General features: G+C 40.4%; 1 protein-coding gene across 27 annotated transcripts in view; it reads left to right on the top strand.

Moving 5' to 3' along the window:
* The window catches only part of CLASP1 (cytoplasmic linker associated protein 1), a 277667-nt gene that overhangs the window by 146788 nt on the left and 108007 nt on the right, over positions 1–22872 (top strand). For all 27 annotated transcript variants that reach the window (XM_063079348.1, XM_063079329.1, XM_063079319.1 and 24 more), the window contains one exon: positions 14907–15059. In XM_063079348.1, the coding sequence (XP_062935418.1) occupies positions 14907–15059 (153 nt within the window). The remainder of the gene's footprint in view (positions 1–14906; positions 15060–22872) is intronic.

The raw sequence follows: 22872 nt of genomic DNA on the forward strand, positions 1-22872 counted from the left end.
AGATAAGCATATGATCAATGTGTGAGGATAGTTATTAAACAAGTATTTTCAGTTAATATGCCTAAAACTTACAAAAAAATTCTTTAAGGATATCCTCTACCTTATGTAGTATAACTCTACTTTTCTGCATTTCCTCCTTCTAAAATACACTTGCTGACAACCTCCCATGATGTTGGTACTTCCCTAAGCTTTCCTTTGCTCACTTTCTGTTTTTAGCCTGTAGTTTTATGGCCTCTACACATGGCCCTGCATCAGAATGTCTGAATAATTCTCTAGACAAACACCAGGAAGCTTGAGTGCCATTTGCAGTTAGGTTTATAATGGTTCCAAAATGTAATTAAAAGAATTTTAGAAAGCTAACTACCTTGAAATTTTGAAACAAGTTATTCTTGGTTAATGTTACTGTTTGCTTTGTAATTATGTAAGTAATTACAGCAATTTGAACTCCAACTAGCTATTCAAGTAGGCTCAATAAAGGATGCTAAGGTGTTAGTAAACTTGTTTTAAACATGTGTGTGCTATAGTTATCAAAGGTCTTCTTCTTATTAAAACCATAGAATACTATCAACTATAATACGACTTTTAACTTTTCATGTTGTAAGACTGGAATTATTCAGATTTGAATGAACATTGCACCAGACAAAGACACATTAATAGTTAGAGAAAATAAAACAAACCCAAACTCTTGGTACATTTACTCAGAGATGTTTACTAGGAAATACCTCCAAATTCTTGAAACAATAACTAATTTTTTCCTTCACTGCAATGGTTAACTCTTTCTTAGAATCTCATTTTGTGTTACCCTGAGCTTTATTGAGCTATGTTTCGTGGGGTTCATTGTAGACTTGTATAATCATGTTTTCTTGGAGATAAGCTTGATGGTAACTAAAACTTCATGGTCCAAGAGCACAAGAGTCAAAAGTGAATTGACTTAAACTAACTTTCTGCTAGACCCTGTGCAGGAGAACAAAGCAGGATACCTGAATGTGTGTGGTCCAGAGAAACTTTGGTATCTAGAGGAGGAGGACTTAACACAAATAATTACTTGCTGCAGCTTCCTCCCACCTCCTTCTCTTGCTGTGGCTGAATGCATACTGGATTAGGTGGTTAATGGAGGAGGCAAGAGGACAGTCCCATCTCTGTGAACCTAGCAGGCAGTAAAGCAGGAGAGGCTCACTTGGAAAAGGTCTGTCTGCTTTCCTCCTACCCTTGGTCTGTCCCAGTCCTGGGCTGGGTTTAAGGCACTAATACATGTATAGGTCTGGAAATATGACAGTCCTTAACAAGATGAGAAGCCAGCCTTTCAGTCTGATTAAGAGTTGCTGCAGGTCCTAATACAGGGGCTGAGGGCCAGCCCCTCCCCCACCCGCAACCAGGCAAGCAATGGAGCATGCCAAGCCCATAGTGGTTAAGAAAGTTCTTGAGGAGGTAGACCAGCACAGCAAAATACTTAGCACCAAGCTCCACTGCCTGGAAAAGAAATCTCAAAGCAATTAGTTTGAGACACAGAAGAGAACATATGCCAAATCCCCTCAGAGAAGAAAAGGCATTATGTATCAGTCCTGAAAAGCGAGCAAGTCTAAGAAAAATGTCTGTCCTGTTGCCTTTCTGTTACTTTCTCTTTCTCAGCAGTCAATAGCAGTATCTCTTCATTCATCTGGAAGAATGTCACATACAAATGACTCATTTGATTATCCTATAGAAATATGTTGTCAATTCTTTGTATTCAATAAATGTTACTGGAAAAAAAAATTGCTGTGGCTCCCCAAGAGATGTTGCTAGGGAATCATCTCAGGTGCTCACAGAGCTCAGTGGCAGGGGAATAGCTATTCCAACAAGAAGGATGGCTCCCTTCTTCCCTAATTCGCTCCCTAGGGAGCTCTTTGATACTCTGGATATTAAAGTAGCAGTCTCTTCATGTTCCCTTCCTTTGTCTTTTGGTTCTAAGGGGGTGAGTTTATGGTCTTTCTGAGGTGTGTTGGGAGATACTCTTTTTCAAGACCAATCTTATATACCTCATTATTGCTGTGTCACCGTAGGTTCTTTCTCTGGGCAAGGCATAGTATTAACAGAGTTAGTTTAAATTGGGCCCCAGATTAGGCAAGAGATACTAATGTCAACAACCCTAACTGCTGGACATGACTTGGGGACTTTGCCTTCAATCCTCTGCTCCTTGGTGCCCAAGGTAGGGACAGTCCCAGGGTAGTGGGGCTCTTGGACCCATCTGTGTGCAGAGGGCAGGTGGCTGGTTTGTTCATTATCCCCTGTCAGAAATTCCTTGCCCCTCTTACATCTGTCTAGGAGGGGTATTTGGAATTTGTTCAAACAATATACTCACTCAGCATGGTAGGCCATCCGGAGTTAAGTAGGATGTGCCCATATTTAAAGCATCTCATACTCCCAGTTAATGTTGTGTTTCCCAGTATCAGACACAAGTAATACAGTGAGTCACATCTGAGCGTTGGTAGGAGGGCACAGTGGATCCTTTCTAAATTTATTTGGCTCTATCCTGTGTTCATATGGCATATCCTGTGTGTTCCTTTAGCAAAGCATTATACTGAAGCATAACTGCTGCTGTTGTATGTGTCTGTTTCCGTACTGAGCTATGAACTCCAGAGTGAGAACCATGACTTTACTTTCTGCATCCCAGTTCCCAGAATAGCACCTGGGGGAGGGGTAGAAAGATGCACATGGTGCGCTATTAGTATTCAGGGGAGGTATCCTCTTCTGTAGCCTCCCAGTGTTAAGAGGCTGGGTTAAGGCCGGTGCTCTGGCGTCCATACAGTTTTCTTACAGAAGCAATAAAATAATTACTTAGAGATTAAATCATCTCTAAGGTGGTCCTGTGCTCTGGACTAGAACTCTCAAGTTACAGGGAGGCTCTGGAGAGTTTGGGGAGAATTTAAAAAATTGATGCCACTTGGTGGGAACATATTTCTAACTTAGCTTCTTTTTTTTCCTTATGAACTACAAATTTCTTTTCTTTCTTATGAACCTGTGAAAATTGTCATTGAGACCATCTGAAGGATTTTTGACAAGGGAACAAATGGATCCTTCCCCTTTGGAATCAGTTCTTGGGAAGGTGGTTTGACTGTGTAGTCCTTCATTTCTCAATAATGTCCATACATTTCTTTCTGCTTCCTAACTTGAATTAGTTGTATGGCTTTTAAGAGCATTTTTGCAGAAGATTCTATTCTTAATTCTTTATCTCATTGACATATTTTTGAAGGTCTTTTTTTTTTTTTTTTTTTTTTTTACTCAAAGCCTGGTATGAATAATGAGAGAGTAAATAGAGGCCATTCATTGAGTACCTGTGGTTTTCCTGTCTTTACTGTCTAATCTGCATGGCATCCTTTAATGTAGTACAGCGATTCTTCGGGTTGCAAGTGACACAAGCCCCATTCCAAGTGGTGTCTAAGTGAAAAGGGGGAGTGAATTGTCTTGTGTAACTGAGAAGTCTGAGGGCAGATGTTGCTCTCCTCCCAGGGACATGAACTTGGCATTAGGCCTTAGCTTTCTCCCCCTCTTCCTCTACTTTCTTCTGCTCTACTTTATTCTTAGGCAGGTACTGCCCTTTTGTTGGCTCCAGCAGCTCTAGGCTTGTATCTGCACAGCTCCAAATCCAGAAGAAAGAGGGGCTCTAGAATTAAATACTGTGGTGGGTGGGGCAGAGCCTTGATGCTTTGACCAGGCCTGGCATCCACCCTTGAGGCAGGCAGGGGTGTGATCGTTCTGAGAGGGGGGAGGGTGGTGACCCAAGAAATGCTTGGAGATATCATTAGAAAAAGGGGGTTGATATGGGGCAGGCAACACGTCCAGTGTTCCCTGTAGGTAGACAGCATTACCTTTTTTCAAAGGCAAGGAAACAAAAGCCTATCTTTTCTCATTTTCTTTTTAAATCTCATCATGAGGTTGGTCTTGATGAAAGTGTAGGCTTGTGACTAATGGCCCCACCTTAGGACAGGCTCAGTGCCCAGTGTGGGCTGTACATTTCTTCACCCACAGAATCATCCTTGGGCTCCTCTGTTAGTTATACCTCTGTGTCTCTCCCAAGCCTGCTTATTGTTGCCCGCTCGTAAACTGTAGAGCAGCAGCCAGGACATTTTCTACCTGAGACTCAGAAAGGAAAGGAGCCTTGGTCTGCACCTGCAGAAGGCATTCAGCAGCTCTTAGCCAATGTGAACTTTGAGGTCCTCACAGTGCCTCTAAGGAACAGGTATGGGGAGTTTGCTTCATGCCCTCCTTTGGTTTCCCTCTCCAGTTTCTGGTGGTGATTTCCTTGCCTTCCCTACTCACTGCCCTCTACCCCACCATTTTTCCCTTTTTTGCCCCCTTTGTGTAAAGCATTACTAAAACTGAAATGAAATTTTGCATTGCCATCCTGTCTTTTCTTACTATATCTGTACCAGGGGTGACATTGTTGTGGCATCAAGATCTTGGGTTGAGGGAATGGGTGGTGATCCCTCCCTGTGCAGTGTGGCTGTTCCAGGTTTGCTGCTTCTGTGGCAGGGAATGGACTGCTGGTGCCAGAAGGGTAGCAGTAGTGTTCTGTTAGTGTTCTCATAACTCCCATTATGCCATTTCCAGTTTTCAGCTGTGAAAGGGCCAACATTTCCTGCCAGGTTCAAAATTTTTTATTTCCCCTATGTTTTGACAAAAGCATTTCTTAATTTTGTAACCAGAGGAGAGGAATTTTTGTTTCAGAATATGGATATTGAAGGATTTTCTCACAGATCATTGTTAAATAGGACTGGTCCTATTTAACACTGGTCTATATCAGCTGGATTGGGGGAGATATGCCTACCCCACTCCCCATGTTTTGATGGAGAAAGGAAAATAGAAACTTTGAAGAAAAATAGTCTTTTACCCAGCCATTGAAATCAGAGATATGGTTTTCACTTTTATACCTTTCTATTCGGGCACCATCCAACTTTGGTTGAAATCAAAAGCTAGAGGGAACAGATGAGCAAGAAACATAGTTTGGATAATGAGCAAAATAACTTTCTATAAATCCTCTGGTCTATGAACATGAGATATGTCTCCATTTATTAGGTCTTTAATTTCTCTCAACAGTGTCATGTAGTTTTCAGTGTACATGTCTCAACACTTGCTTTATTAAAATTATTAAGTATTTTATTTTTCTTGATGCTATTGTTAATTGAATTGTTTTTTAATTTCATTTTTGGATTGTTCATTACTGATATATAGAAAATACAGTTGATTTTTGTATACCAGTTTCATATCCTGCAACCTTTCTGAACTTATTTATTGATTTTAATTTTTTTTAGTGAATTCCTTAGAATTTTCCATATGTAAAATCATATTGTCTGTGAATAGAGATAGTTTTAGTTCTTCCTATCCAATCTGGGTGCTTCTTATTTATTTTTTCTGGTCTGATTGCCCTGTCTAGAACCTCTAGTACAATTTTGAGTAGAAGTGGTGAGAGTGGACATCATATCTTTTTCCTGATCTTAGGGAGAAAGATCAAGTCTTTCACCACTAAATATATTGTTGTTTATTTGTAGGTGGTCTTTATATCAGTTTAAGGGAGTTCCTTCTAATCCCCGTTTGTAGTGTTTTTTGCATGGAAGGGTTTTGTATATTGTCAAATGCTTTTTCTGAGTTTGGAAAACGTGTTCTTTTATATTAATATGATATAAATTTTTTCTTTTTTTTTTTTAAGAAAATGTAATTTTATTAATACTATTTTTGACGTTCTAGGATATTGTTGCAGAGCAGTTAGGAGGGAGGGGGAGAGGGGAAAAGGGAATGAAATGGAATGGAAGAAGGAAGAAGGAGGAGTGGCGGGATTGAGGCCTGTGTCACTCCCCTCATTCCCACAGGGTAGACCAGGAGAGCTTCCAGCAGTGGCTTGGTCATTGCCAGGTTAGGTGCATATGTCAGTGGGGTATGGGAAAAGCCCTCACCCCCCACCATCCCAGCTCGGGAACCTGGGGCTCTTCTTGCTGTGGCTTGGTGGTTGTCACTGGGCTGGTTGCATGTGTCAGCGGAGCATGGCCTAGGCCCCCCACTTCCCCAGCTCGGGAGAGCCTGGGGCACTTCCTGTGGCAGCTCAGTGGTTGCTGCTGGGCTGGCTGCATGTGTCGGGGGTGTGGCTGAGGCCCTCATCCCCCACCCTCGGGATTGGTTGCAGATATCGGGGGGCATTGCTGAGGCCCCTGGCCCTCCCCCCTTTCTGGCTTGGTAGCCCAGGGGACTTCCCATCCTTCAAGGTATTATAGATATTCTTTGGTGAAATGAGACCTTTACTTGTTAATATCAAACTTTGTCTCTGATTGCAGGTACTTTGTTTTTTCTTTCATTTCTGTGTTGGATTATTTGCTGTTCCCACCATTTCAACTCTGCACTGGAACTAATTTGTTGTCCTTTGCTTACTTCTAAAATGGGGGAACTTCCTTTGGGGACCAGTACTTGAGCTCTTTGGTTGAGCTAAATTGCTACTTTGCTGCTGATTCCCTAGGGAAGGCTTTTTGTGCAGCTCAGGTTTTAATGATTGGCTTTATAGGTACTTCCAGCTCTTGAGAGATCCAGTGCACCTGGGTTGTGTAGAAACTCTGGTCTGGGCCTGAGTTTTTTCATTAAACTGCACCCCATGCAATTCTATATTCCTGACCAGTCTCCTCTGAGTGGTCCTGTACTGATTGGGGGCAAGATCAGCTGTCCTTGCTGTGCCCAGTGTTCTCCCGGTGGGCACGTCTTCCCTATGACCCCTGCAGCAAACACTTCCCATGGGACGGGCTGTGCACAGGTCTCTTGTGATGACTCACCGGCCTCTGAATGGCTCCTTTTTTTAATTTGTTTTGGCTCCTCACTCCTTTGTGGGTCCACGGGAACCCTATTAGTGGTCTTGCAGGCCTGGGGGCCACCAAGGCCCTCTTCTCTGCTGCCGCCTCCAAGCAACTCCCATCTGAAGGGCACAGCTGCGGCTTTGCTGGCTTCTGCTCCGTGTGCTCAGTAGCTCCAGCCTGGACGCGGCCAGGGCTCGAAATGGTCAGAGTGGTTTTTTCTTTCTCTCATTGTGGCTTCTCCTGCCTTCATGCACTCCATAGGTCTCTCCTCCCCTTTTCCTGAGCTCCAGCAACCCCAGCTTGGCTGTTGTTGCTTTTTTATAGTTGTAAATTTGTTGATCTGTGGGAGAGAGTGGCACTGGGGACTGTCTATTCTGCCATCTTGACCAGAAGCCTAATATGATATATTAAATTAATTGATTACATGTATTAAACCAAAAGTATGTTCCCTAAGATAAGTCACACTTGGCCATGTTGATAATTATTTTTTATATGTTGCTGGATTTGCTTTGCTAGTATTTTGTTGAGGATTTTCATGTCTGTGTTCATAAGAGATTGATTCTGTGTTTAAGAAGGTATCTTAAGTAAATAATTTGCTTAAACAAACATCTTTTATAAGGATTAAACAAAACGATAGACAGAACGCATTTAGTACTGTGCCCAGCACATAGTAAGTGGCCAGCTTATGTGAATCACTTTTTTGGGTGGTAGTCATTTGATGTCATGACTCAGAGCATAGGATCTTGAGTTGGACATACCTGGATTTGAATCCTGGCTTCATCTACCTTCTTGTTAGCTTTGGGCACTTTATATCTAGATGTATGAAGTTTTTTCGTTTTAAAGACTGGAGTGGTAATAGTACTTCCCTCCTAGGGTTGTCAGAAGGATTTAACGAGAATATGCAAAAACAAATACAGGACCTGGTACACAGTTATGTACTATGTACATATTAACTCATTACTTTTAAATATATTGACTGCAGTAATATTAAGAGAGTGAAAAATTGGAAACTATCAATAGGTGATTGATTAAATATAGTATATGTAAACAGTGTAATAATTGGTAGTATTTAAAATGGGTAAGACTACTATTGATATAGAAAAATATTTACTAAATATTGGTAGTGAGCAAAAACAGTTTTTGTGCATGTGTATATAAAATTCATGTTTATGAGTGCATCAAAGTCTAGAAACACATATATGTATAATTGTTAGTTTAATTTTGGGAGTTTATGATTGCTTATAGGTAGGACTCTGACTTTTAATTTTAAAATAAGCATATATTTTACCAGCAAAAAAATAATAAATATATTTCTGTCTGGGGGAAAATCAGGAAGCTTGGAAAGTATTTGGGGTTGTAATTGTCTTACTTTTTTGATTTGCCCTCAGGTATATTCATAGTCTTATTTCACTTTATCATTTAATGAAACCATATGCATTATTAAAAGCAATAAAAACTTCTAAAAAAAGATATATGAAAAAAGGTTTACATCTATTCACAAATTTTGCCTTCCTTTATGACCTGCCAGTGTAAAATACTTGAATGCCTACTGTGTGTTGGCCCAGGCTCTGTCATTCTAGGTGTTGTAAATATCAAGAAGAATACGAAGTAGTCTCTACTCCAGGAACAGAGGAAAGAACAGATCATTTCAGAGTGCAATAGAGTAAATGGCACATGTGTGGTGTGTAGCACAGAGAAGCGCACAGTCGGCGCTTTCTGCACAGAGCTGGGCAGAATCTTAGAGGAGCTAACAGTTTTCAAGACTATGTAGGGATGCACTGGGCAGACAGAGCAAGACTTACAGACAGCAGAAACAACCTTTGGAAAAGCATGGAGTTGTGCAAGATCAAGAAGAAAGTAATTTTTGGGATACTTATGAAAAGCAGCCCTCCTTTGGGCGTATCATCCTGTCTCTGTGCATTCCTCTCGAGAGAATGCTAATTATATTCTAGTTATTAGACCGCCACATTTCTTACTCCCTTGGAGGAGAATTTCAGTAACAGGGGGTGGGTAAATCTGAAAGCCTGTCAGGAATATTAGCTTCCACAAAGTGATGCTGATGCAGTGAAGCAGTGGGAATTGCCTTTGCTTTGGAAAATGAGGCATTTCCTCGCCATTGGGCTTCCACCAGTCAAAGCCTACCTCAGGAGAAGAAAGGAGAGGAAAAGCTTTGTGGTTTAGGTCCTGGCCCTCCTGGCAGATGGGCAACAAACACATTTCTTAGTTTCTGTGATGTTTCTTTGCTCCTCATAGATATATGACCCAAAGCTTGTAATTCCAAGGTCCACACACTGGACTTGAAGTCTGTCTTTAGACTGATATTTCTGCCACCCGCATACCCAAACCTATAGTCACAGTGGTGTATAATGGTCTTTCCGACCATTTTTTCATCCATAAAATCTGTCTATGACTTGTTGCTTTGTATCTTCCCCTAACCAGCCTGATTAAAGTTCGGTTCTGAGGCAGATGGACTCTGCTGGGGCTTCCGTAGGGACTTCAGAATCTGAATCCCTGGAGGCTGCTGAAGGGACTGGTCTGACCTCCTAGTGCCAACCCTGGCCATTCTCCATCCTCTCCAGCATCTGGACCCCAGTGGTAGACTTATTCAGCTTCTAGAAGTCTGCTGTGTTTGTACACTGGACTTTTTTTTTTTTTTTTTCTTTTCCCCCAAAGGATTTTCTCTCTGCTGTTCTTAAAAATCTCTTTAGTATCAGTAGTTTTTTGTGGAATGTTGTTTTGCTGCTGTTTTTCCCTTCCCTGTGTCTACTTAACTGGATTGCCAGGAGTGGGGTATATAAGGGTTGTATGAAAATTACAGTGTGAATGTAGAAGTTTGATGAGTCATTTTTAAGGGTCTTGTCCCAATGCTATAAAAGGAGAGATGGAATTCAGGTGATTTTTAAAGGATTAAAGGAGGTGATAGTGGCTGGGAACCAAAGGCTCCAATTAGCTTACACCAGGTTTCTACCACAGACTGTCAAATGAGAGAAGTGACCCTTAGTAGTCTTTGCAGTGGTGGCTGAAGATAGAATTAATTATTTCTTTTGACTCAGGGAGAATTTATCCTTCTGTAAGACCATTTTCTGTATAACATATGTTGTCATATTGTGTGAAAATTTGAAAATTGATGTAAAGGCACAAGCTTGCATAGTTAAAAATAGTCATTTTCACACATTTTTGCCTAAAGCTCTAGAGAAAGATGTGGTATACTAACAGATGTCTGCTTAGCCGAAAAGCCTAAAGAAAATGGGAATTTAAATGGCTAGTAGACTTCAGTATGGATTGATTTAGTTGGGAAATATGGAAATAGTTTAGAACCTGGAATTGTAAGACTCCCCATCCTGGATAGGCTGTGAATTTACTATGTAACCACAGTCCAGTTGCAGATATAGCTTATTTGCCCAGTTAAGGAATGGCACATTCTATAGAAGAGAGCTTACCAGTTACCTGAAACCAGGTGCATTTCTGATGACCCAACCCCCTTTTTAGGTTGATTTTAATTTGTGAGTGTCCAAAAAGCTGGAAAGCATAGGCTAAACTTACTTTTAACAGTATGTTGAGTTTTCATATAATAGGCTCAATAGGTTTTTATCCTCCAAATACCTTTTCAGGTGAAATACCTCTAAATTTAAAGCAGTGTGTCTAGCTGTTAATCTAGAAAATACATTATTTTTCCTGTGCTTCCCTGAATTTCCAATTCAGATAGGAAATGCGAATTACTTTCTTCATTAGTACACAGATAACATGAAAAATAATTGTATCTTATGTTGACAGTGCAGGATTGTTATGAACACCTGCTGTTTTGCTGTTAAATTGTATAGATGTGATTTGACCCCTGTACTGTTACTACATTCTATGCTATTTGGGTTTAGGGATTTTTCTTTATGTATGTTTGCTTTTCATAGTTTCTATTTAACTATCAGGCTGTCACCTGTCACTTCTTATTAACATCACACTGCTTAACTCCTGCATCCCCCTTCTCACTATCCCTATAATTAGTTGCTTCTAATCTTCTTAGGAAATCAGATTAGTAGCTTGTTAGATTTGTTTCCAAAGGGTAAGTAAAAAGACTGATAGGACTCTTTAAAAAACCCAACATTGACAGCTCAATAAGCCTTTTTCCTCCTTTCCTTCCTTGGCAAAGATTTCCATATAGGTATTGGCAATGAAAGGTGTTCCTTCTCAGCAGTTTTACAGTACACCATTGCATGACGTCTTCCGTCAGTTTGGACAAGTTATAATTAACTTTAAAATATATATGTTCTTTGAGGACAGAAATATAACCACTTTTGTTTTCTTCACCTCTTCCCCGTGCCTGTCTCCCCTATAGTTTTGTGTCTGCCATCTAGTACAGCAGCACGTATCCTAATTGTGGTTTCTCAGACCACCAGGTTATCTGCCCATACATAAGAATATTTAAAGAATGAAAACTAAATGTCTGTATTAGGAATTTTATTTTAGCTTTAAAAGTTAATTATCTTATGAGAAAGTCTTATATTTATCCACATATTTACTGTCTCCACTGCTACTTATTTATGTAAATCCAAGTTTCCAACTGGTATCATTTTCCTTTTGCCTCAAGATCTTCCTGTAACATTTCTTGGAATGCAGTCTGCTGGGTTTTTTTGCTGCTGTTGCCTGTATAAGGTTTTATTTTGCCTTTATTCTTAAAAGATATTTTTACTTGACATAGAATTCTAAGGTAATCCTTTCCTTTCACCATTTTCAAGGTATCAACCCATTGTCTTCCACTTACAAAGTTGCTGGTGAAATCTACTGTCATTTTTGTGTTTGCTCCTCTGTACATAGTATGTCTTTTTTCCCTCTGGCTACTTTTCACTGGTTTTAAGCAATTTGATTATGGTGTATCTCAGTGTGCTCTTCTTTGTGTGTGTCTTGCTTGGAGGTTGTTGAGCTTCTTGGATGTGTGGGTTTATAGTTTTAATCAAATTTGGAAAAGTTTTGGTCATCATTTCTTACAATATTTTTCTGTCCCCGCAACTCCCTCCCATCCTGCTGAGAATGCGTTTTCATGTGTATTAGACTGCTTGATATTATCCCACAGGTCTCTAAGACTCTATTCCTTTGATTTATTTTTTCAGCATGTTTTGTCTCTGTGTTGTATTTTGGATAAATTCTGTTGCTATGTGTTTAAGTTCCCTGATTTTTTTTTCCCCTTTTGCAGTGTCTAATCTGCTTTTAATCCCATTCAGTGAAATTTTCATTTCAGATATTATGTTTTCTCAATTTCTAGGAGTTCTATTTGGTCCTTTTAAAATTTTTCCTTTTATTATGTCTATGTGTTCCTTTAATACTGAACATAGTCATAATAGCAGTTTTAATGCTATCTTGGTCATTTCTTAGTTGGTAACTATTTTCTGGTTTACTTCCCTCCCCTTCCTGATTAGGGGCTATATTTTACTGTTTGTCAGGCTTCAGTATTTTGATTAGATGCTGTATATTGTGAATGTTACATTGTTGAGTACATGGATGTTGCTATATTCCTTTAAAGAATGTCATGCTTTGTTTTGGCAAAGCAAGTAAGTTACTTGCAGATCTAATTCTCTTGAAGTCTTTTTTCTGAAGAACCAGTCTTACAGGGTTCTTTATAGGACAGGTTTAGGGTAACCTTCATTCAGGAAATATTTCAACGGTACTACTAAGACTTCTCTGGGGTCTCCATTGAATGCCTCAGGTGAGTCACCAAGAGGTTGGTTGGAGCTCAGACATCTCTCTCCTTTGTGCAAACTTCAGGAATTGTTCAGTGCTTACACCTCCCTGGCCATTTTTTGCTCTGATTTGTGAAAGTTCACTTAAACATGCATAGTCTAGAACTTAGCGCATTTCTGGAGCTCTCTTTCTATGTAGCTTCTTTTTTGCTAGAACTCTATAATTTCTAGCCACCTCAGCCTTCCTAAATGTTCTTAATTTTCTTAACTTAGCAAGGTTGCCAAGTTTAATTTGGGATCCCTTTCTCTGTACTTGGTGGCTGAGAAATCATCTCCAGGCAGAAAGTTGGGGCGATTGTATAGCTCACCTTGTTTGTTTCACTTCTTTCAAGGATCACATTTCTGTACTGCCTGTTGTTCAGTGTCTGAAAGGTGTTTTATATATTTTGTCTAATTTTCTAGCTATTTACTGTAAGAGGTTAAGTCTGGTTTTTACTATTCCATCATTGCTGCAAGCAGAAATCCAGGAATTCCATTGAAATTGGTCCATTGGAAATAATTCTCAGTAACTGAATACAGTTCTAAATGGCATGCCTGTATATGTTCGAAGACTAAACTAAACATAATTTACATAGATTTTTGAGTGAAGCCTAATAGTGTCCTCATCTCCCCCATTCATTTTTTACCTTTCCCCACAGACTGAAACTGCCTGCTGTAAGCAGAATAATGATTGCAATTATTCAACATGGTCAAATAATGACAGTGGTTCGGATGCTCTTGGAACTCCCCAGAGAACAGATAGGCTGAGATCAGCCCTTGTCACTGCTAATGATGGCAGAGCTCTGTGGGTGACCTCTCCCTTGACTTGTCCTTGTCCTGTTCATTAGACTTAAATTTTACTCTTGGGAAAGGCCTTATGAATATACTCTGCAGTTTATGAATGAACTTCTGAATCCACATGGGGGGGTATGTGCTAACAGAACACTGCATGTCTGAATCAATAAGAAATTGATGTGTGGATTGAAAGAACCATCTTGAAACAGCACGGCATGATAAGACAACCTAAGAAATTTAAAGGCATGTTGAAAGAAGCTAATTTGCATAAGGTTATGGATTTGTAAAAATGGATGTGCCTCTCCCCCAATGTTGAATAAACCAAGCTATGTTATTTGAAGTGGATTATTGGTGAGTTTTAAGGAACGTCGGGGTTGTAGGTAAACACAAGACTTAGCTGTTGATAGCTTACCTAAGAATTAGATGAAAGAAAACAGCATGTTTTGTATCTGTTTTTTAGTTAATAATTATTTACTTCAGACCTGTTGGTCAAGATCTATTGCCCTTTTTCAGAAATCATGAATATTGCCAACTACAGATATTAGTTTTCTTTTTTGTTCTTAATTACTCTAAATTCTTTGTTTAGCTTCCTGAATGATTCACATTTGCTACATAAAAGCTCATGGTACTTGGTTCATAGTACCATGATAGCTTTAATTTTGTATTATTAAAATGTCGTTTATAAATACATTGATTTTTAATTTTAAATGCAACTTGAGGAATACTGATTGGATCCACTGCTGTTTAGAAAACTTTAGAGTTAGTGAACTTATGAAAAAAATGTTCAACTTCACTAAAATAAAAGTGCAGCATAGCAGAAGAAGAAATTTTTCACTTCTCAAATTGGTTAAAGTTTAAAAATGATAGTATTCAGTGTTGGCAAGGATGTGGCAAGATGGGCACTTCTTAGAACATTCAGGAAAAATGTGCATTTATATGACCTTTCTGAAGTTAAGTTTGGCCGTATATGTCAAGCACTTTTACACTCTTTGACCTGGTAATATTGCTTCTAGGGATTTCTTCCTTAAAATTGTTTGAAATTCAAACACAAAATGCGTGTAGGAGGGTGTCGTTGCAATATTATATCTAATGGTAATGTGTTAGAAACACCCCATATGTCTATACAGTGTTTTAGTTGTGGCATTTTCCAATTACAAAGTACGATACAACCATTAAAATGGGGTTTATGAAAAAAATGTTATCACAAAGGGAAAATAGACATATTTGAAGTAAACATTATTCCAAAATGATAAGTAGTCTCATTTCAGCTGTTATTTAAAAATGCATGAAAGAATGGTAAGAAATATTCTAGAATGTTAAAGTGATTGTTTTTAGGTGGTAGTTTTATGAGAGATTTTTAAAATATTTTATCTGTATGCCAAAATTTGTTTGGGAGGGCATTCTAGATATGTGAAAGCAAGCATGATCTTCATAGCTGCATTCTGGACTTACTGAAAGCTTTCGAGGTCCTGGACAGGCACCTCAGATTCCAAAAGAGTAGGCAAGCAATTCTTCTCTAAGACTAGTTGTTGTTTTATGTTCAGGTGAAAAAAAGTATTTTTTTTTTAAAATGATTTCTATGTTTACTGTTCAGATAAAAATTTTGATGATGAAGATTCTGTGGATGGTAATAGACCTTCCTCTGCTAGTTCTACATCATCCAAGGCCCCACCAAGCTCACGGAGAAACGTTGGAATGGGGACTACCCGCCGGCTTGGGTCATCTTCTCTTGGATCAAAGTCTTCAGGTGAGACCAAGCAAACCCCGTGTGGTGTTCTGGGGTTAGCTGTGCTAACCTTTAAAACCAGAGGTACATGGTGCTTACCTATGGTGTTCCTCAGACATTATGTAGTCCCCGCATGCAGCACTTTTCTGCTTGCTGTTTTTTGATGGAATTAGCACTGTGCTGTCAGTGCTGATAAACTGGTAGGATGTAAGTTTGAGTTGCTGTGTTGGCATTTGCCATGTCCTGGTAAGGCAGGACCTGTAGGAGAATTAAGCCAATGCAGAGGAAAACATAGCTCAATAACAGCAACAGCACACACTGATGGCATTGTTTGGTTGTCTGTATCCAGCAATGTCTGAAACTACCATGGGGCTTTTTAGCCAATTACTAGTTATCAAGCCTGAGAATATCCAGAAGTCAGATCTACCTTCTGTCTTTAAAATACATTTTGTTCTAAGACCACAGTGGTGTGTTGGACTTGCAGAGGGAGAGAACAGACAGAACTAAGGTTGCTGGGGAGAGGAGGTTGGGTGGGGGACACAAGGAATAGTTGCAATTTGAGGTGGTGGGCACACTGATAGTATTGATCTGATCATAACATCTTGTGCACAAGTGCTGATGGTCAGCTCGGATGTGTAATCAATAAAAATAAATAAATAAATAATACTTTGTTCTTACAAGTAGCATTGTTTCTTGTGAGACCAATATGGATGTTGAATTTTAAAAATGGTAGGAGATTCACTCACTGAGGCTTTGAAAATTTATTTGCAAAGATTTCTTTTGAAAATTTCTTCTTTCCTACACCCCAGCCTGGACAGTTTGACTTATACATAACTCTTATTTTACTGTCAAATTTTAAATTTACATACAAACTTCCTACTTTTTACCTTTAAAAAAGTGTGCAGTTGCTGCTTTCAGAACCATGCTCACTGTTAACACTGGGTTTTTGAGCTGGTGGTGGGGTATGAGTGGTGGGAATCCTGTGAGACAAAAAAGCCACAGCTTTTTCAAGATGGCGGTGGCTGCGGCGGTTGGCGCAGAGTAGCTGAGGTGGAAAAGGCGGCCACTGGGCCTCAGGCAGCCGGGAAACTTGTGGACCTTCCTCTTGCCATCTCTTAACGGAGGACCGCTGCTGGTGGCCGGTCGTGGGGGCAGACCGCCACTTTGCCCTCGACAGGAGAGGCTGCCTCATTTATAGGCAACAGCTTTGAAGTATGGAACAGGAAAAGAACTGTTTTGTAGCTGCAAAAGCGAGTCTCTAAACGGGGAACACGGTGCCAGGGCTGCTGTGGATGCAGACAGGATCCTGGAGGCCGGGGCCGCGCTGAAGGCGGCCAACCTTCATGATTCGAGGTTTCAGGCCGGCATAAAAGAAGATTCCTGGGAGTGCCCGAGCCGCGACGTGGGACCAAGCAAGCAGCCCGAGGCGGCAGGAACCGAGAACGGGGAAGGTGACAAACCAGAGGCAGAGAGTGAGCGCCCGACCTGGCACAGCCCTGTGAGTGACCCCTGGTCTGGCCGTGCTCGGGGGGCTGACGCCCACCTGGCTTCCGCCTGCATCACTGGGCCACTCACCGCCCCCGGGGCTGCCTCCATTTTCTCAGGTGGTGGCAGCTCCGGCCCGGCTCGGCTCCTCACTGAGCCTTCCCACTTGCTTGCCCCAACGCGGGGCTTCCAGGGGCCTGCGGGCTGGCCTCCCCTCCCACTCCCTCTGCAGTTCTCTGGCGGGGCTGGTGGCATGGGGCGTCCCCGGCCAGTGTCTGGAGGGCAAGGAAGTACGGGTGGGGCCGACTGTCACTCCACCACACCCTGGACTCCAACCCCCAGTAAACTTCCTGTTTCTGGGAGGCAGATACCATCTCTGCGGCCACCAGTTCGGAAAAACGCCTAACCAATTTCTGGTTGGGAACAGTGTGGTAGGAGAGTTCCCAAGTCCGCTTGAACCTGCCGGAGAGCTGACTGCAGGCGGGCACTAGACTCGGTCCATGCTGGGGGGATACAAAGGTGAACCGTGTGCTGTGGGCTCCTCCCCTGAGGAGCTCACGCTCTGGTGTGGGAGATAAGACAAGTACACAAATAACCGCGATACCAGGAGGAAGGTGATAAGTCCCGAGAAAGATCTACACAGTGCTACAAAGGCACCCAGAGCGACTGGTCGTCTGTGCCTAACACAAACCTGGTAGACTTCCTGGGCGAGGCGGTGCCGAGCAGGGTCTTGAAGGCCCAGCTGATAGACGAGGGTTGCAGAAGACACGTCCCAGCCCAGCCCAGTGCGCACAGAGCGGGGAGACGTGCGGCCACGGAGGCGGAGACTCGATAGAAACCACACACCCTGTAGGGTCGCCACTGCACGATCCAACAGCCCGGGCCAGAGCACACGGAACAGGGAGAAGTCCTGCATGGGAAGTGAAAGGTCAACAGAGATCACACACCCTGTGGTACGTGATCCAGCAGCCCAGCAGAGTCCAAGCTGACCAGAAAGGTGGCTGCCCGGAGAGGCCCAAGACCCGAGGCAACCATACACACAAGGCACTAAAGGCCAACTGAGCACTCACGGAGGTAGTCATACCAAATTGGCAACCACAGCAACATCTTAGTTAGTCAATAGTCTCAAACCGGTGGACTGTGAAACCCCCTGCCACAATGAATAAACATCAAAAAAAAAGATACCAGAAATACAAAATGTCAAGAAAGTACACCACCAAAAGTTAATAAATCTCAAACTCTAAATGCTATAGAACAAGAAGCCCTTGAAATGACTGACAAGGAATTTCGAGTGATAATTCTAAGGAAACTGAATGAGATACAAGAAAACTCAGCTAGACATCATGATGAAATGAGGAAAAGTATACAGGACCTGAAAGAAGAAATGTACAAAGAAATCAATGTCCTGAAAAAAAATGTAGCAGAACTTGCTGAACTGAAGAAGTTATTCAGAGAAGTAAAAAACACAACGGAGAGTTTAACCAACAGGCTTGTCGAAGTTGAAGAGAGAACCTCTGAACTTGAAGATGGGCTGTTTGAAATAACACAAGCAGACAAAAAGAAAGAAAAAAGAATCAAAAACTTTGAAGAAAATCTGAGAGAGATATTAGACAACCTTAAGCGCTCAAATATCCAAGTCATGGGTATTCCAGAAGGGGAGGAAAATGGAGATTCCATTGAAAACATATTCAACAAAATAGTGGCAGAAAACTTCCCAGGTATAGGAAAAATCACAGATCTTCAGATCCAGGAAGCTCAACGATCTCCAAACGTATTCAACCCAAAAAGGCCTTCTCCAAGACATGTTATAGTCAAATTGGCAAAACTCAGAGACAAAGAGAGAATGTTAAAAGCTGCAAGAGAGAAGCGTCAAATCACCTATAAGGGAGCCCCAATGAGGCTAACATCAGACTTTTCATCACAAACCCTAAAAGCCAGAAAGGAATGGGATGATATATTCAAAATACTAAAAGACAAAGATTGCCATCCAAGAATACTCTACCCTGCAAGGCTATCCTTCCGAAATGAAGGTCAAATAGTATATTTCTCAGACAAACAAAAGCTGTGGGACTTCACTACCACACGACCACCCTTACAAGAAATCCTCAAGGGAGTATGGGGTTTGGCTCCTGAAAAATAACTCCCATTGCCATAAAAACCCAAGAAAAATCAAAACCCACTAGTATAATAAAAACGGCATTCATGAAGAGAAAACAATCGAACGAAAACGCTATCTACAACCTAAGGAACCAACAAACACAGAAACCAAACAGTAAATCAGAAAGCAAGGAACAAAAGACACCTAAAACAACCAAACAACCAATAAAATGCTAGGAATAAATCAACACCTTTCAATAACAACTCTTAATGTAAAAGGCTTAAATTCCCCAATCAAAAGACACAGACTGGCTGACTGGATCAAAAAGGAGGACCCAACTATATGCTGCCTACAAGAGACCCACCTCACCCATAAAGACTCACATAGACTAAGAGTGAAAGGATGGAAAAAGATTTACCATGCAAACAGAAAAGAAAAACGAGCTGGAGTAGCTATTCTTATATCTGACAAAATAGACTTTAAACTAAAAACCATAAAAAGAGACAAAGAGGGACACTACTTAATGATAAAAGGACTGATCCATCAAGAAGACATAACAGTCATAAATATGTACGTACCCAATGTTGGAGCAGCCAGATTTATAAAACAAACTCTATTAGACCTAAAGAAGGAAATAGACACTAATACCATAATAGCAGGGGACCTGAACACCCCACTGTCAATATTGGACAGATCATCTAGGCAAAGAATCAGTAGAAAAACACAAGATCTAAACAGTACTCTAGACCAATTGGAATTGGCAGATATCTACAGAACATTCCATCCAACAACCTCAGAATATTCATTCTTCTCATCAGCACATGGATCATTCTCAAGGATAGATCACATATTAGGTCACAAATCAAGTCTCAATAAATTCAAAAAAATTGGAATTATCCCATGTATCTTCTCAGACCACAATGGATTAAAACTAGAAATTAATAACAAACGAAACTCTGGAAACTATACAAACACATGGAAATTAAACAGCATTCTACTTAATGACATATGGGTCCAAGAAGAAATCAAGCAGGAAATCAAAAAATTTATTGAAAGAAACTAATGAAAATAATGATACATCATACCAAAACCTGTGGGATACTGCAAAAGCAGTATTAAGGGGGAAATTATTGCATTAAATGCTCACCTCAGAAGAATGGAAAGATGGCAAGTGAACAACCTAACACTTCACCTTAAAGAACTAGAAAAACAAGAACAATCCAAACCTAAAGTTAGCAGACGGAAAGAAATCATTAAGATCAGAGCAGAACTGAATGAAATTGAAACCCAAAAAACAATTCAAAAGATCAATGAATCAAAAAGTTGGTTTTTTGAAAAGATAAATAAAATTGACAAACCATTAGCATGGCTAACTAAAAAAAGAAGAGAGAAGACTCAAATAACAAAAATTAGAAATGAAAAAGGCGATATTACAACTGATTCATCTGAAATACAAGGAATCATTCCAGACTACTATAAAGAACTATACGCCAACAAATTTGAAAATCTGGAGGAAATGGATAAATTTCTGGACACACACACGCTTCCAAAACTGAACCATGAAGACGCAGAAAATTTGAACAGACCAATAACAATAAAGGAGATTGAAGCTGTTATCGGAAGGCTCCCAACAAAGAAAAGCCCAGGACCAGATGGATTCACAGCAGAATTTTACCAAACATTCAAAGAGGAATTGACACCAATTCTTTACAAACTATTCCAAAAGATTGAAACGGACGCAAATCTCCCAAACTCATTCTGTGAAGCAAACATCATCCTGATACCAAAACCAGGTAAAGATATAACCAAGAAAGAAAACTACAGGCCAATATCCTTGATGAATATAGATGCAGAAATCCTCACTAAATTACTAGCAAACAGAATACAGCAACACATACGTAAAATTATTCATCACGATCAAGTGGGATTCATCCCAGGGATGCAAGGATGGTTCAACATACGCAAATCAATAAATGTTGTACACCATATTAATAAACTCGAACACAAGGACCATATGATCATCTCTATAGATGCTGAAAAAGCATTTGATAAAGTTCAGCACTCATTCATGACAAAGACCCTCTATAAGTTAGGTATAGAGGGAAAGTATCTCAACATAATTAAAGCCATATATGCCAAACCCACAGCCAATATCATCCTGAATGGGGAAAAGCTGAAAGCTTTTCCTTTAAGAACAGGAACTAGACAAGGATGCCCACTCTCACCACTCTTATTCAACATAGTGTTGGAAGTACTAGCCAGAGCAATCAGAGAAGAGAAGGAAATGAAGGGCATCCAGATTGGAAAAGATGAAGTCAAACTGTCCCTGTTTGCAGATGACATGATCCTATATATCGAACAGCCTAAAACCTCTACAAAAAAACTGCTGGAATTGATAAATGATTTCAGCACAGTAGCAGGATACAAAATCAACACACAAAAATCAGTAGCATTTCTTTTCTCCAATAGTGAACATGCAGAACAAGAAATCAAGAAAGCCTGCCCATTTACAATAGCCACCAAAAAAATAAAATACTTAGGAATTGAGTTAACCAAGGATGTGAAAAATCTCTATAATGAGAACTACAAACCACTGCTGAGAGAAATTAGAGAGGATACAAGAAGATGGAAAGATATCCCATGCTCTTGGATTGGAAGAATCAACATAGTGAAAATGTCCATACTACCCAAAGTGATATACAAATTCAATGCAATCCCCATCAAAATTCCAAAGACATTTTTCTCAGAAATGGAAAAAACTATCCAGACATTTATATGGAACAATAAAAGACCACGCATAGCCAAAGCAATGCTCAGCAAAAAAAATAAAGCTGGAGGCATAACACTACCTGACTTTAAGCTATACTACAAAGCTATAATAACCAAAACGGTATGGTACTGGCATAAAAACAGACATACTGACCAATGGAATAGAATAGAGAATCCAGAAATCAACCCACACACTTACTGCCAGCTGATCTTTGACAAAGGCACCAAGCCTATTCACTGGCGAAGGGACTGCCTCTTCAGCAAATGGTGCTGGGATAACTGGATATCCATATGCAGGAGAATGAAACTAGATCCATACCTCTCGCCGTATACTAAAATCAACTCAAAATGGATTAAGGATTTAAATATACACCCAGAAACAATAAAACTTCTTAAAGAAAACATAGGAGAAACACTTCAGGAAATAGGACTGGGCACAGACTTCATGAATACGACCCCAAAAGCACGGGCAACCAAAGGAAAAATAAACAAATAGGATTATATCAAACTAAAAAGCTTCTGCACAGCAAAAGAAACAATTAAAAGAGTTAAAAGACAACCAACAGAGTGGGAGAAAATATTTGCAAAATATATATCTGACAAAGGATTAATATCCAGAATACATAAGGAACTCAAACAACTGTACAAGAAGAAAACAAGCAACCCGATTAAAAAATGGGCAAAAGAGCTAAGTAGGCATTTCTCTAAGGAAGATATACAAATGGCCAACAGACATATGAAAAAATGCTCAACATCACTCAGCATCCGGGAAATGCAAATCAAAACCACATTGAGATACCATCTAACCCCAGTTAGGATGGCTAAAATCCAAAAGACTATGAACGATAAATGCTGGCGAGGGTGCAGAGAAAAAGGAACTCTCATACATTGTTGGTGGGACTGCAAAATGGTGCAGCCTCTATGGAAAATGGTATGGAGGTTCCTCAAACAATTGCAGATAGATCTACCATACGACCCAGCTATCCCACTGTTGGGAATATACCCAGAGGAATGGAAATCATCAAGTCGAAGGTATACCTGTTCCCCAATGTTCATCGCAGCACTCTTTACAATAGCCAAGAGTTGGAACCAGCCCAAATGTCCATCATCGGATGAGTGGATACGGAAAATGTGGTACATCTACACAATGGAATACTACTCAGCTATAAAAACGAATGAAATAACTGCCATTTGCAACAACATGGATGGACCTTGAGAGAATTATATTAAGTGAAACAAGTCAGGCACAGAAAGAGAAATACCACATGTTCTCACTTATTGGTGGGAGCTAAAAATTAATATATAATTCATACACACACACAAAAAAAACCCGGAGGAGGGGGGACGAAGATCTAACAACCACAATTACTTGAAGTTGATATGACAACAAAGAGAAAGGACATTGTTGGGGAGGAGGGGGGGAGAGAGGAGTGAGGGAGGTTTTGCTGATGGGCAACAATAATCAGCCACAATGTATATCAA

Source organism: Cynocephalus volans, chromosome 1, assembly GCF_027409185.1.
Source record: "Cynocephalus volans isolate mCynVol1 chromosome 1, mCynVol1.pri, whole genome shotgun sequence".
NCBI lineage: Eukaryota > Metazoa > Chordata > Mammalia > Dermoptera > Cynocephalidae > Cynocephalus > Cynocephalus volans.